This window comes from Protobothrops mucrosquamatus, unplaced genomic scaffold (genome assembly GCF_001527695.2).
Source record: "Protobothrops mucrosquamatus isolate PMUCROS unplaced genomic scaffold, P.Mucros_1.0 scaffold22, whole genome shotgun sequence".
Lineage (NCBI taxonomy): Eukaryota > Metazoa > Chordata > Lepidosauria > Squamata > Viperidae > Protobothrops > Protobothrops mucrosquamatus.
The window spans coordinates 663,543-680,156 of record NW_015386407.1 but is presented as its reverse complement, the minus strand read 5'-3'; the positions used below and the strand labels follow the sequence as shown (position 1 = coordinate 680,156).

The following is a 16,614-nucleotide window of genomic DNA, read 5'->3' as shown; positions in this document are numbered from 1 at the left end:
AATCATATACATATAGCTCAAATTAATTATAAACAATTTCCTCTCTGTAAGGAATAATATTACTTATTAAAATTAATATAATTTTAGATAAAGTTCAATCAAACAAAAATCCTCAATCACCTTGCAACAGTGATGGCGAGACTGAGTGCCCAAAGTGCAACTCAAAACCCACTTATGCATTGTCGAGTGCCGGGTGGGTGTGGCCCATTGGCTGGGTGTGGCCAATTGGGTGGGCGTGGCCAATTGGGTGGGCATGGCTGCAGTGGTAACGGCAGACTGGGTGGGACTAAAAAGTTCAATCAATCAATTCCAACTTTGCAAGAACTTTTTTTCCCACGAGAAGTTGAAATTGACTGATTGAACCTTTTTTTTTTTTTTTGCACATGGTGGCAGAGGAACTGTTATTAGGAACTGTTTCCATCCTGCGATGATATCTGTAATAACATCAAACATCCACATCTGCCTATCCCAGGTCCTTGGTAAGGACTCGATAGGTAGACAAAATGCCAAATCCAGTCTGAACATCTGGCTGACTGTGCGATGATCAATAATAATAATAATAAAATAAAAATTGGAAGGGACCTTGGAAGTCATCTAGTCCAACCCCCTGCTCAGGCAGGAGACCCTATACCATTTCGGACAAATGGCTGTCCAGTTTCTTCTTAAAAACTTCCAGTGTTGGCGCATTCACCGCTTCTGGAGGCAGGTTGTTCCACTGGTTAATTGTTCTAACTGTCAGGAAGTTTCTCCTTAGTTCCAGGTTGCTTCTCTCCTTGACTAGTTTCCACCCATTGCTTCTTGTCCTGCCTTCAGGTGCTTTGGAAAATAGCTTGACTCCCTCTTCTTTGTGGCAGCCCCTGATGATGATGATGATAATAATAATAATAATAATAATAATAATAATAATAATAATAATAATAATAATAATAATAATAATAATAATAATAATAATAGTAGTAGTAGTAGTAGTAGTAGTAGTAGTAGTAGTAGTAGTAATAGGTGCCTTGGGTGCAATCCCAAAACAACTAGAGCACCACTTGAACACCATTGACATTGACAAATTCACCATCAGTCAGTTGCAAAAGGCGGCCTTACTAGGAACTGCTTCCATCTTGTGACGATATCTGTAATAACATCAAACATCCACATCTGCCTATCCCAGGTCCTTGGTAAGGACTCGATAGGTAGATAAAAATGCCAAATCCAGTCTGAACATCTGGCTGACTGTGTGATGATCAATAATAATAATAATAAAATAAAAGTTTCTCCTTAGTTCTAGGTTGCTTCTCTCCTTGATTAGTTTCCATCCGTCGCTTCTTGTCCTGCCTTCAGGCGCTTTGGAGAATAGCTTGACTCCCTCTTCTTTGGGGCAACCCCTGAGATATTAGAACACTGCTATCATGTCCCCACTCGTCCTTTTCTTCATTAAACTAGACATACCCAATAGAGCCCGGTATTTCTGTTGCTTAATAAAAGAGTTGCTAAGTGAGCTTTGTGTCCCATTTTACAACTTGCAGTTGTAAAACTAGCAACACGGTTGTGAACTGAATCTGGCTTCCCCATTGATTTTGCTTGTCAGAAAGATGCAAAAGGCGATCACATGACCCCTGGTCATCAATAGGTGCCAGTTAGCAAGCGTCTGAATTGTGATCACGTGATCACAAGGAGACTGCAATGTTGGGAAAAACAATGATGGTCATTTCCTCCCCCCCCCCCCCCAGTGCTGTTGTAACTTTGAACTGTTGCAAGTTGCGGACTATCTGTATTGGGCCAGAAACAGATTAATGTGTGACAAATATCAGAAGCTCGATTTAAAAATAAGCTCCCGGCTTATTTAAATTCTGACTAGTGCTAAATAAATAGCACCTGTCTCCTGCGGTATAAAAAATATTATTGTCATAGCAATGCGCTTGTCTGAATGCTTGCTTGTGTGAGTGTGCACGCCTAGGGGACTCTTAGGATAACGTGCTGCATACCCAGGCAGGTTTTGGCACTGTTTACGCCCAGCCGCGTAAGTCGCTCCGAAAATAAATAATTATAGTCCACGAACCTTTTGAGCAGTAAAGTCAAAAGCATCTCAAAGCCATCGGAGTGCATGTATGTAATTACGGTGCCAAAATGATTTACTTTCGCTTCTAGAGACCTAACATTCGCCCCTCAAATTAGCAGCTTTGAAGTTTGCCAATATGTTTCATCTCAGATGTTCACACTTCGGTTTTTAATGGCTTGGCTATTACTGTTCTGATAGCTAATTAGGAGAGCTTTCCGTGTGCCCAAATTTAAGGTCTTTTGGTAAGATCCCCTGCTCTGCTCAGGTGTTAAAAAAAACAACACAAAAACCCGATGGCTTCAGCCAAAGGCATTTTTGCCGCTTTTTTGATAGATGAAATTTTGAATCCCATTGCCGTTTGATGGGCCAAAGATGCAAATTTTAAATAGAATTACTTTTCTCCCACAGTTTGTCCTGAGGTCCATAATAACTTAAGCAACCACTCTAATCACTTGAAGTGGCTGACATCATACTAACAGAAACCCCAGGAGATGCCAAGAAGCCAAACAAAGTTAAATTCACAGATATATTCCAGAGCAAAATGAATAATAGAAGAGGGATTAAGCACATCAATTGTTTTTTTGAGTTCTCATCCAGAATAGTAATACAACTGGAAGGGACCCTGGAGGTCTTCTAATCCAACCCCCTGCTCAAGCAGGAGACCCTATACCATTTGAGACAAGTGTTCTCCAGACTCCTCTTAAAAGCCTCCAGTGATGGAGCACCCACAACTTCTGAAGGCGAGCCGTTCCACTTGTTAATTGTTCTCACTGTTAGGAAATTTCTCTTTAGCTCTTCATCCTAGTTGCCCTGTTCCTCACTAAATGTTTGTTCATATTAAACAGAATTAAAAACAATAGATGACGATCTGGGTGGAGGTGAAGTCTGGATTGATGTTGATCCATGTGGTCATAGCTGTATAACCAAGAGACAGAGAAAGGAAATTCATTCATTCCTATTCAACTGCTGATCTCTTTCCACAAATGCAAATTCCCTGGTAATCATTTTCTAGGAATATTTTGGTAACAACCATTCATAGGCCAAATAGTTGAAGCATGCCCATCCGCTGAAGGATGCCAAACCTAAGAAAATCACATGGGTTTTGTTACCCACTCCCAAATCATTCCTATTCTCTCTCTACCCCCCACAAAAAAATCATTGCCCATTTTAATGCAGTTATAATAAAAACAGTGGAGAAAAACTTTCAAGGAATTTGTGGAGGATGTTGGCCAAGTGAAAAGTAGGACTGGACTCCCTATATCTCTAATTATTGGGGGGCAGGGGAAGAAGGACCTGCAGATCAACCGCCATGCTCACAATTATTATGGATTAACTCCCCTTCTTTCCTGCAGGTAGGTGTCCAAATCACACCAAGGCTGCATCTTGCAAATGCATGAGACTAAATCTCTATTTGAACAATTGGAGCTTCATATAAGTATGTTATCGACTCCTTTCCCTCTTATATTCTGTGCTGAAGATATGCAGGCTTCATTTGTTGCATCAGTGATAATATATATAGATCACTTCAACAGGGTCAGGTAGGAAGCCTGGTGGAGAAATCCCAGGACAATTGTTAGTTACCAAACTGATAGTCTGCTATTTTCAGCTGCTCATGTTGCTATGGGGTCTCTCTTGGAGTGAATCAATGAAGAAAACACCTGTCTCTCCCAAAGAATGTGTGCCGCATTCTAGGGTAACTAGTACAGTTCAGCACTCTTGAATTATTATTATTATTGTTATTATTATTATTATTATTATTATTATTATTATTATTATTATTATTATTATTATTATTATTAATTATTGCACAGTCAGCCAGATGTTCAGACTCAATTTTTGTCTACCTATGGAGTCCTTACCAAGGACCTGGGATAGGCAGATGTGGATGTTTGATGGCATTACAGATATCTTCGCAGGATGGAAGCAGTTCCTAGTAAGGCCGCCTTTTGCAATTGACTAATGGCGAATTTGTCAATGCCAATGGTGTTCAAGTGGTGTTCCAGTTGTTTTGGGATTGCACCCAAGGTGCCTATTACTATTGGTACTACCCTTGCTTGCCTTTGCCACAGTCTTTCTATTTCTATTTGTGGGTCTTTGTATTTTGTTATCTTCTCCAGTTCTTTCTCATCTATTCTGCTGTCTCCAGGCACTGATACGTACACTATCCAGACTTTTTTGTCTTTCTTATCGACAATTGTTAAGTCGGGGGTGTTATGTTGCAGGTGCTTGTCTGTTTGAATTCTGAAGTCCCAGAGCAGCTTAATTTTATCATTTTCTATGACTTTCTCTATTTTATGATCCCACCAGTTCTTGCTTACAGGCAAATGATATTTCTATTACTATTACTATTATTATTATTATTATTATTATTATTATTATTATTATTATTATTATTATTATTATTATTATTATTATTATTATTATTATTATTATTATCACAGTCCGCCAAATTTCAGACTGGATTTGGCATTTTTGTCTGTCTATCGAGTCCTTACCAAGGACCTGGGATAGGCAGATCTGGTGGTATTATTATTATTATTATTATTATTATTATTATTATTATTAATCACACAGTCAGCCAGATGTTCAGACTGGATTTGGCATTTGACATCTATCGAGTCCTTACCAAGGACCTGGGATAGGCAGATCTGTTGTATTATTATTATCATTATCATTATTACTACTACTACTACTACTACTACTACTACTACTACTACTACTACTAATACTAATACTACTATTATTATTATGTTTTACATACGTCTCACTTCTTCATTTTATCTCTCCCTGCCAGTGCTCTAGCAAGAGTGTGTTAAGGGAGGAAATAGGATGAGGGACTGTGATAAGATGGGGTAGAACACACATTGATTCATGGAATGAGGAGAAAGAGAGAGACCCCTTCATTTCAGAACTTCCCATTCTGACAGCACCACAAGTAAACAAATAATAATAATAATAATAATAATAATAATAATAATAATAATAATAATAATAATAATAATAATAATAATAATAATGATGAAGCAATGATGTTACAATATATATAGGTTTAACAATGTTGCACGCCGTTTTATACATACTAACCTGGGGACTGTAATTCTTTTTAAGTTAAAAAAAAACTTAAAGCAATTGTTCTGAATTGTTCTGTTCAACCTTGTAGCGTCCTACCTGAGAACATGTTTCATGAAATCAATAGGACTTATTTCTGAGATGTCATTGTCTGACTTATCCAGTCCTTAATTCAAAATGTCAACAGCCCACCCCTCCAAAGGGGAGGGAAACTGCTTCTTATCCTTCTGACTCTCCTTATATTAATTAGCCTTTTTGGTTTTCATTTTTAAAGTCAAAGAACGGAACATGTTCCTCCAGGTTCCACCAACGTAAGTCAGGTGCATGGCGAATCTGCAGGGGTCTACATTTGTGTTTTGTTTTATTCTTTTATTTTGCAGAACTTGACTGCCTAGCTGAAATCCTTTAGTCCCTGAGATGCCAAGGTATTAGACAGAAAATCAACTTATTTTCAGTTGGAAAATGGATGCAAACGCTTACTACCTTTTTAATAAGACCAGCTTCAGCTTGCTGTCAATGTGCATGAAATCAGACAGACTTTGGTACATGTGAGCTGCTGAGTAGATGCTTTGAATGCCTTTAGACAATGTCCATTTGCACCTTTTCAGCTATCCATATTCCCTGCTCTCTACTCTATTCCAAATCATTTTCTAGCGAGCTGGCTGACACCAGTCCAAAGTAACCATAGCAACAAACTCAGATAGCAACAAACCCAGAATGTCCAGGTTAAAATACCCTCAACTTTTAATCCTGACAAGTTAAGCAATTAATTCCCCAGTGTATATTCTTTTGTTGTTTGTCAACCTGATGCCTTCCTTGAAACATGGAAGGGAGATAGGTAGATGGATAGGTAGGTAGGTAGGTAGGTAGGTAGGTAGGTAGATAGATAGATAGATAGATAGATAGATAGATAGATAGATAGATAGATAGATGAGAGAGAGAGAGAGAGAGAGAGAGATCCCCCAGTGTATATGCTCTTGTTGACTGTCAACCTGATGCCTTTCTTGAAACATGGAAGGGAGATAGGTAGATGGGTAGGTAGGTAGGTAGGTAGGTAGATAGATAGATAGATAGATGTGTGTGTGTGTGTGTGTGTGTGTGAGAGAGAGAGAGAGAGAGAGAGAGAGAGAGAGAGAGATATCCCCCAGTGTATATGCTCTTGTTGACTGTCAACCTGATGCCTTCCTTGAAACATGGAAGGGAGATAGGTAGATAGACAGACAGACAGACAAACAGACAGATGTAGAGGCAGATGTAGATGTAGATGTAGATGTGTGTGTGTGTGTGTGTGTGTTCATTCCCCCTTTTTCCTCCTATGTAACTTTGTCCTGCAGCCCAAGTCTCATTAGGCTGCAGTTATTTTGGGAAATACTTTGTTACAGTTCTAGAGACATTTCTATAATGCATGAAGATGGAGCTGGTGGAGAAGGAGGGGACACAGCCTTTCAAGAGCGTTTTTGCCAGGCTTGCCATCATTCTCTGAGCTTCAACCATCTTTAAGCTGCATATAAAATATGGTGCAACAAACCCTGCAGAAATATTGACATTACATATCTCATTATATAGCTAAGATGACATTAACCACGAATAGACTGCTCTATCTATTTCAGTGTCTTTCAGATTCTTAGCTTTTCTTTTTTTCTTTTTTCCCCATCTTAAATTTGTTTTGGAGGGGATTTTAATATACTTCTCTATTTATTTTTGAAAGGTACAGATTTTTATCTAATTACGCATCCAGGTTATTTTTTTTTTAATTGGTACCCTAATATGTCTCATATGCCTTTATGTTAATGAATTCTTCGGTGCCCCTAATAAGATGTGTTTTACACCTGGAGAACTGCACTACAAAAAGCCCCCAATTTTGTATCATATGCTTTTTGTTCCCTTGTGACTGCTTCGCTTGTATTATACCTATGGTTATATCTATATACAGGAAAAATGTTCTATAAAGTCTTTGTTATGGCAGTCAGGCCTCATTTCCTTGTTGTTGTTAGTTGTGAAGTCATGTCTGACCCATTGCAACCTCATGGACAATGTTCCTCCAGGCCTTCCTGTCCACCACCACCTTCTGGAGTCCATTGAAGCTCACGCCTACTGCTTCAATGACTCCATCCAACCACCTCCTTCTCTGTTGTCCCCTTCTTCTATTGCCCTCAATCTTTCCTAGCATTAGGCTCTTCTCCAGGGAGTCCTTCCTTCTCAATAGGTGGCCAAAATACTTGAGTTTCAACTTCAGGATCTGGCCTTCTAAAGGGCAGTCAGGGTTGATCTCTTCTAAGACTGACCGGTTTGATCGCCTTGCAGTCCAGGGGACTCGCAGGAGTCTTCTCCAGCACCATAGTTTAAAGGCTTCAATTCTTTGGCGCTCAGCCTTTCTTATGGTCCAACTTTCACAGCCATACATTGCAACTGCATGCATACATTTCCTACATAACTGCTATTGCCAGAGTCTCACAAGGGAACTCAGAAGCTTAATAGGGATTTCTTGATGGTCCTGAGGACCATCAAAAGTGGAACTAGGTAGATCTAACAAAATTCTCAGGTTTCCTTGTCAAACTTCCAGCTCTAGATTCCTTTGGGTTGGTGGAAAGGCTTAGTGTGAATTTATCAAGCTGTTCCTTACATGAGCATATGCTTAAGTGAAACATTCTGAGTGAGAGTCTATCTTCCTTTATTATCCAGCCCTGTTTTCATCTTATGTCCAGCCTTCCCATCTTCCTCTCGATAGACGTGGTGCCCAAAACAACTGGTCTGTAAAAGCTAAGAAAAGCGGAATAGTTAAGAATGATGAGCTGGCAAATGAGAGGTGAAAAAGAAGAACCGTGGTGCAGCAATTGGTTTGATTTGGGGAATAAATTGCTATTTTCAGATTCAATTTGTATCAATAGGCAAAGCACTGTACACCTGCAGATTCCGTCACCTTCAGTATCCCCAGCTCCATCGCTGCTGGTCTTAAACAATCTCCCATCTATTGACAACAATTACAGTCCCAGATTTTTTTTTTTAAAAAAAATGTAGTCCTTTCAGCATTGTTTTATTCTCCGATGACCATGGTGGCTTTGGTGATGATGCCCCTCCTTTCTGCCTTGTAAAACGTTCCATCGTTTAGAGCAGAAAGAATTGATACCGCAGCTGACTTTTAAATATTTGAGAAAGGGTTGGTAGGCTGATGTCCGTTCATTAACAAAAAAAAAATAATGTAGGTTTTATTAGTTACTACTGGTAACTGGGAACTTTCCCCATTCCTGCGTTAAAAATCACACTCGGCTCATTTGAAACAGATGATGTAACAGTGCAGAAGGGAAACAGATTGGATCCGTGATTCTGAATGCAGATAATTAAAGTGTCTGCTTCTATCGCAGTCTATGCTATTTGTCAGGGCAAACAGTGGTGAGTCCTCCCGACACAGTAAATCCCTTCATCTTTTTCCCCCCCTCTCTTTTGCAGTTGCTGCAGGAGTTGTTTGGCAGTGATGTTTGCGGTCCAAATCATGTTGCTTTCCCTTGTAGCTTTGAGGGAACTCAGTATCCGTAGATCTTAGCCATTCAAGCTCCCACTGATGAAGAGTAGGCAAGAAAAGACATTTTGTAGGAGAATTTTTGGTAACCCTGTGGTTCTTCTTTTTTAATGAATTCGGAGCCTGGTTAAAAGAGGGAGAATGAGATAGGAGAAAGAGAAAGAAAAACGAGAGAGGGAGAAAGAGAGAGGTGGGGGGAGAGAGACCGTAAAACAAAACATGTTGTTTTGCCTCAAGGAAAGATTATTGTTGTCTAAACAGCTAATGGCCCTTGAAACATGTTTCTGAGTGAGCCGAAGGCACCTTCCTAACACTTTTTGGTGATTAGGAAGTAAGGCACATTTTGTGTGACATACTGTGAGACTGAGAAAGAACAGCTCGAAACTCAACGTGCCCGAGATTGGCATTGAAATAGTTTAGTGCATAGTTCCCCAAAGAACCATCTCTATGACCAGTTAATCAAAGACTTTTTCCTATTAGGGCACTCATTCTGTCCTAGCTGCTGTGGCTATTGTTCTCATATCAAGAAAATTTATAAAATGCCCCGCAGCTGTGTGTGTCTGAACAGAGACCTGGAACAAAGTCAAAATGATTGAATGTTACATCCCTGGATTCTCAAGCAGTGTTTAGTTCCCTCAACCATCATCATCACCAGCTACTTTCTTGTCAGTTTGTTCTGAGAGATCAAGGTTACTCTGTCTCTTGGCCTGCCTGTGTTAGCCATCCATTAGGGCAGGGCAGCCCTTCTTGATTTAAGCCCCAATTGAAGTCTTAATCTGGTTTGGAATGAAAGGAAATCTCTCTCTCTCTCTCTCTCTCTCTCTCTCTCTCTCTCTCTCTCTCTCTCTCTCTCTCTCTCTCTCTCTCTTTTTTTTTTTTCTCTCCCTCCCTCCATCTCTCCCTCCCTCACACACATAAACACACTCCCCAAAATACAAGGCCTTGGTTGGTAATTATGTCAGTCCGTTATAACTGCATCTGTTTTATTTATTAGTTAATCATATTTATAATGTGCTCTGTGTTTGAAATACTTGAGTCTCTGTACAATTGCAAACAACAACAACAATGCAATAACAATAAAGTCACAACAGATAACCCAAGACAGCTATCCTTAACGAATCAGTTAGCCAAAGGCTTCCTGGAATAATATTTAATTTTTTTTTGAAATGTTAGCAAGAGGCCACATATATTGTAGTAGTAGTAGTAGTAGTAGTAGTAGTAATAGTAATAGATAGAAAGACTGTGGCAAAGGCAAGCAAGGGTAGTACCAATAGTAATAGGCACCTTGGGTGCCACCCCAAAACAACTGGAGCACCACTTGAACACCATTGGCACTGACAAATTCGCCATTAGTCAATTGCAAAAGGCGGCCTTACTAGGAACTGCTTCCATCCTGCGACGATATCTGTAATACCATCAAACATCCACATCTGCCTATCCCAGATCCTTGGTAAGGACTCGATAGGTAGACAAAAATGCCAAATCCAGTCTGAACATCTGGCTGACTGTGTGATGAATAATAATAATAATAATAATAATAATAATAATAATAATAATAATAATAATAATAATAATAATAATAATAATAATAATAGTACCAGATCTGCCTATCCCAGGTCCTTGGTAAGGACTCGATAGACAGACAAAAATGCCAAATCCAGTCTGAAATTTGGCTGACTGTGCGAATAATAATAATAATAATAATAATAATAATAATAATAATAATAATAATAATAATAATAATAATAATAATAATAATAATAATAGAATTGGAAGGGATCTTGGAGGTCTTCTAGTCCAATCCCCTGTTCAAGCAAGAGACCCTATATCATTCCAGACTCTTCTTTAAAGCTTCCAGTGATGGAACACCCACAACTTCTGAAAGCAAGCTGTTTCACTGGCTAATTGTTCTCACTGTTAGGAAATGTCTTATTCCAGGGGTCTTCAAACTTGGCCCTTTTATGACTTGTGGACTTCAACTCCCAGAAGTTGAAGTCCACAAGTCATAAAAGGGCCAAGTTTGAAGACCCCTGTCTTATTCAATCTAATAGAGATAGCAGGAGCTCTTGGTCAGATTAAATAAAGTTGCTTGTTCCATTAACCAGTGTTTAGTCTTTGACAAACCCACAACCCTTTAGTAACCATAAGAACAAAATGTGGGTACCATTGCAGAAATGTTCACCTATGAACATCTGAAAGCATAGAGCGTTCAGAAGTTGTTAGCAAGAGATAATAGCTAATTTTCAAGGGGGAAGATTAGTTCCCCTGTCAAGGATGGTAAAAACAGGATCGCCAACATGATCGCCAACATCCAATAATGGATATGGCACAAGAAGAAGAAGAGTCAAGGATGGGATGGAAAACATGCCACTTATTTCTTTCTTTGCCTCTCATTATAGGATGTGCTTTTGAGAACCAAGTCAGTTATATTTATTCCCTTTGCTATGGTACAGTGGAGCATTTTCTTCACTGCTTTATGTCTTTTGCAGAGCAGGTCAGCTGTGGAAAATTATATAAGAGGTCTGTGATATTGTGGAAGGTGTAAAGTTGGAGAAACATGTGAGGCGCAAGATCTATCTAAGACTACTAGTCCCTTTGGCCACTTGGCTACACATGAATTAATCCAGAGTATTCTGAAAACTAAACTTTATTGACTGAGTGAGTCCATGGGTTATGATGAAATGCATGATTCCGAACCATGCAGAGCTCTGGATCAACAGAGAGATAAGGTTGTTATACATTCTAGGGACTTTCACTCACATTTCAGTGACACTGTAGGTATCAATACATTAGTTGTGATCCATCCTTTGTTTTATTATCTGTAATCCATCTAGACTCCAATAGGATTAAGGTGTTAGATAAATTGGGTAAGTGAAAAACAAATAAGCTAGCTTTAGCATCACTTTGAAAGGGGAAAAATAAGTTGACTGAGAATAGAATCTCTCTCATGTAACTCAGCTCCTGGTGAATACCTGTCTACCTTTCTGTAATTTTTATGACAATATGGTAATGTCTGTCCATCTGTCTGTCTATCTCTATCTGCCTGCCTGCTTCCTGTCTGTCCGTCCATCCATCATCTATCTGTCTGTCTGTCTGTCTGTCTGTCTGTCTGTCTGTCTGTCTGTCTGTCTGTCTGTCTGTCTGTCTGTCTGTCTGTCTGTCTGTCTGTCTATCTATCTATCTATCTATCTATCTATCTATCTATCTATCTATCTTCTATTGCATGAGAGACAGATATAACATGACAGCAGTGTTCCAATATTTGAGGGGCTGCCACAAAAAGAGGGGGGTCAATCTATTTTCCAAAGCACCGGAAGGCAAGGCAAGAAACAATGGATGGAAACTAATCAAGGAGAGAAGCAACCTAGAACTAAGGAGAAATTTTGTAACAGTAAGAATAATTAACCAGTGGAATGGTTTGCCTTCAGAAGTTGTAGGTGCCTTATCTTTGGAGGTTTTTAAGAAGAAACTGGACAGTGGTATAGGGTTTCCTGCTGGAGCAGGGGCTTGTACTAGAAGACCTACAAGGTCCCTTCCAACTCCATTATTCTGTACGTCTCCATCTCCATCTCCATCTCTATCTCTTTGCCTCTTTCGCCTCTCTCTGCCTCTGTCTGTCTGTCTGTCTGTCTGCCTGCCTGCCTGCCTGCCTGCCTGCCTGCCTGCCTGCCTGCCTGCCTGCCTGCCTGCCTGCCTGCCTGCTTACCTACCTACCTACCTACCTACCTACCCACCCACCCATCCACCTACCTACCTACCTACCTACCTACCTATCAACCTACCTACCTACCTACCTACCTACCTACCTACCTACCTACCTATCTATCTATCTATCTATCTATCTATCTATCTATCTATCTATCTTTCCCAATGAGACTCCGTGTAAATAGTAACAAACTCTGCTTTGGATTTCCCAGATAGACAAGGCTCTGAAACTTTCTGTGGTTGATTATGGAGTGAAACAAGCAATCTCTACAGAAGACACAAGCAAAATTATTTGAAAATCTGTTATAGGTGTGGGTGTTCATAAGCCGATGAGTGAATACACACATTTCTGATGGCGAGACACAGAAGGGATTTGCTTCTCTGATGTATGGGTTTCATTAACCTTTTTTAATGCCTGAAGATTTTTTTTTCTTCCCAAGCACTTTTGTACAGCCTTCAGAAGTTTTGTTAGTTAATTCATCCTTCCTAGTGTGCTAAGGGGAACCCTTAAGGTAATAAATAGAGACATAAAGCACTTCAAGCTATGAAGCACAGACGAGAAAGCCAAAGGATGAAGTGTGGAAAGATAAGCTCTAAGGAATGGCTATTGTTAGTTTACACCTAGCATGGGATTCTCTTCCCGTTTCCCCAGTTAAGTCAGCACTTATCGCCAGATCAGTGGGCTGCTAATATATGATTAAAGCCTTGCTCCATGGGAGCAACTTAGATGAAGAATTAAGAGGAGACAAGCACTTAAAGATTGGTTGGTTCTCCTGGGATGTCCTTGCTGATTTTGGAAGAAGTGGAACCAATGGTTGGCAGGAACTTAAAGAGGATTGAGAGGACAAGCCAAATGGGGGAGGCTGTGATTACAGTAATGTCTTGATAGATCTCCTGGGGATTTGGGTTTCCCACTCTTAACATAAAACCAAAGCAGCCTACATCAATTAACCTTTTGCATAAATTTCAGGGAAACAAGAATCTCAGCCTTGGCAAAACCCCAGATTGCCATAAATGGCTAAAAATTTGCTGGAAGAGAGAGAGAAAAAATTGCTTGTTAGGCCTTCTCCTAGCAGGAATTTCACACGTGGGAGACTCCCATATTTATACCCTACTGATATTTCTTGCACAGAAGTATCTGCATCTAACTATAGAGTTTGGGTGGGTGGGTAAGTGGGATCAAAATAAAACTTTATGTCATGGTTCCGGTGCTAAGACCAACAAAATCAGAACTCAGAGGCTAGAGGTTTCCTCAAAGAATATGTTTATTGGTTACAAAATACCGGCATGGTCAAAAGTGAAACCAAGCCTGTAATTCTTTCTAAGCTAACTGATAGAATGACTTTGATTCCCAGGGGATCCAAAATTGTTTAGACTAGCAAAAACACTCTGCACCCCCTTCCCGTTCTTGTGGCAATGGAGAACAAGCAAAATGGCTTCAGCCAGGTTGCAGAGTTGACACTTTCAGTGATAGACAGTGTCACTGTCACAGTGGTAGAGGAAAACTAAATAGGCCAATCCTAGAATCAGAATACAGATGGAAGGGACCTTGGAGGTCTTCTAGTCCAGCCCCCTGCTCAAGCAGGAGTCCCTATATCATTTCAGACAAGTGGCTGTCCAGTCTCTTCTTAAAAACCTCAAGTGATGAAGCATCCTCAATAGTTGAAGGCAAGCCATTCCACTGGTTAATTGCCCTCACTATGAGGTGGTTTCTTCTTAATTCCAGGTTGCTTCTCTCCTTGGTTAATTTCCATCCGTTGTTTTTTGTCCTGCCCTCTGGTGCTTTGGAAAATAAATTAAACTCCCCTTTTTCTTTGTGGCAGCCTCTCAAATACTGGAATACTGCTATCACGTCCCCCTTAGTCCTTTTTTTCTCTAGACTAGCCAAACTGAAACAGAAATAGAAAGAAACAGAGCTTTCTTGGAGATATGCTCAACAATAAATTGGATCTGTAAAATAAGGTTAAAAAGAGTGGGGTTGCTTTTAAGTAAAAAAAAATAGGTTGCTGGATCACATGACCATGGGGATATTGCGAAGGCCATAAGTGTGAAAAATGGCCGTAAGTCACTTTTTTCAATGCTCTTGTAACTTTGAATGCTCACCAAACAAACTATTATAAGTTGAGGGTTACCAGTATTCCTTCTTTAGTAAGTCCAATGAAGTAACTTTCCATAAACTTTGTCAAACTTTCTTCTCTTCTCTTTTTAAATCCTCCGAATTTTGAAATGCAGGTTGAGGCTACTTTTAGAATGTTTCCAAATTGTGTTAAATTCTTTTTAAACCATGTTTTTCTTTTCTTTTAAAGTAATGCCATTTCACTGTTATCGAGTTATCCAGTTTGTGGGAAATATGAAATATGAATCCTTTTGAGAAGTGGATTTTTATGTATTTGCTTCATATCATTTTAAAATAATAGGATTGTTCCTTCTCTACAAATGTTGAATCATTTGCAACAGAAAGTAGTAATGAACCAAATCATTGTGATTGTTATCGTAGAAGAGTTACAGCTATATTAGGAGTAGAATTTTGAATAAATAGAAAGTATAAAATGCAACAGATTTGCACAAATTGGTGATCAGCCAAATTATGTGTAACCAATAGTTCAATATTTGGTCTTTTGGTGTTTGTTTGTGTAACAATTTAGTTTAGTTTATTGACTAGCCCATAGACCATGTCAAAATACAGAGTTCCAAACACAAATTATTAATAAAGTCCTATATAAAAACAATTTAAGATAGAATTGGAGTGTCTATGGACATTCTCAATCATCCTGTTGTCCCAAAGGTGCTTTTTCAGGAGGCAACTGGACTTTCTTGTTGTTTTTTTAAGACATTTCACTTCTCATCCAAGAAGCTTCTTCAGCTCCGACTGGATAGTAGGAAATGGAAGGATTTATAAGCCATGAAATTGGAGTAAAATACAATAATTTGATATATAGATAAGTGAAATAAGATAAAATTATGTTTCAGTATCGCCCCTACAATCTATCTCAATCATTCCCACAAATCATTTTATTCAAGTACTGTGCCATATTAAATGTTTTCAGATTCTGGCCGCACATATGTTGTTTCGATATGGGGTCCCCAATGGGTCATTTGTTTAAAACAAGGGTCTTCAAACGTGGCCCTTTTATGACTTGTGGACTTCAATTCCCAGTGCTTTGGAGAATAGCTTGACTCCCTCTTCTTCTGAGATATTGGAAGTCTGCTATCATGTCCCCCCTCATCCTTCTCTTCATTAAACTAGACACACCCAATTCCAGCAACCGTTCCTTATATGTTTTAGCCTCCGGTCCCCTGATCATCTTTGTTGCTCTTCTCTGCACTCTTTCTAGAGTCTCAACATCTTTTTTACATCGTGGTGACCAAAACTGGATGCAGATAACTATTTCTCAGCAAGCAGCCCCACTTTCATCTAAACAAAGAGCAAGCCGCAAAATGTAGTTTCATATCACATAGAATCAATTCTCCTCTTGCCTCTCCAGTTTACCACTTACAACCTTATATATAACTCTTGGGTTTTATTTCTCCTGCCATACAAATTTAGATATATTTTTCTGCCACTGTTTAAATGGCACATCAGTTGTCAAAACAGTTATTGTCTGAAGAAAAAAACAAAACAAAACCATCCTTCTAAGCAAGACATTCATTTTTTATCATAGGAATTCTCCCCAGTTGTAGTTTCTTCCCATCTTAATATGCCTTTTTAAGCTTCCTTCCATGTTTTAACTTAGTTATTTTGAAATAGCATGCAGTTCATATTTGTCATAGTGATAGTCAGATATTTTATCTTCCTCCTAATCTTCGTTCATCAATTCTGTTTGATCTTCTGTTTTCTCATTTTTGTTAACATCTTCGTCTTCTGTGTATCAATCTTGAAAACTGCTGATGCACCAAATTCTTTTAATTTGCTCATTAATATTTCAATGCCCTTTAAAGGAACTTCCAGAACCAACTTCAAGTCATCTCCGAAAGCCTGTAATTTACAAGTCTCTCTTTTTTTAAAAAAAATATCTTTACTCTTACAATCTTCACAATTTATTATTATTTATTATTATTTGAATTTATATCCCACCCTTCTCCTTGCGGACTCAGGGCGGCTGACAATCAATTAAAAACACCAATAACAATCACAAAGTTAAAATTAATTAAAATGAAATATTTAAATTGTCTGATTAAAATATGATTAAAAACCCCTCTAAAAACCCCTCTTAAAAATTATCCTAGGCCAGTCCCGCTTGTTGGAACAGCCATGTCTTGAGGGCGCGGCGGA

At 39.0% G+C, this 16,614-nt stretch overlaps 1 protein-coding gene across 4 annotated transcripts in view; it reads left to right on the top strand.

Moving 5' to 3' along the window:
- Positions 1-16,614, top strand: part of PCDH9 (protocadherin 9) — a 784,060-nt gene that overhangs the window by 219,983 nt on the left and 547,463 nt on the right. For 2 of the 4 annotated variants that reach the window (XM_015810817.1, XM_015810815.1), the window contains exon 3: positions 12,956-12,997. The exons of the other annotated variants lie outside the window; for them this stretch is intronic. In XM_015810817.1, coding sequence (XP_015666303.1) covers positions 12,956-12,997 — 42 coding nt within the window. The remainder of the gene's footprint in view (positions 1-12,955; positions 12,998-16,614) is intronic. 4 annotated transcript variants of the gene reach the window in all.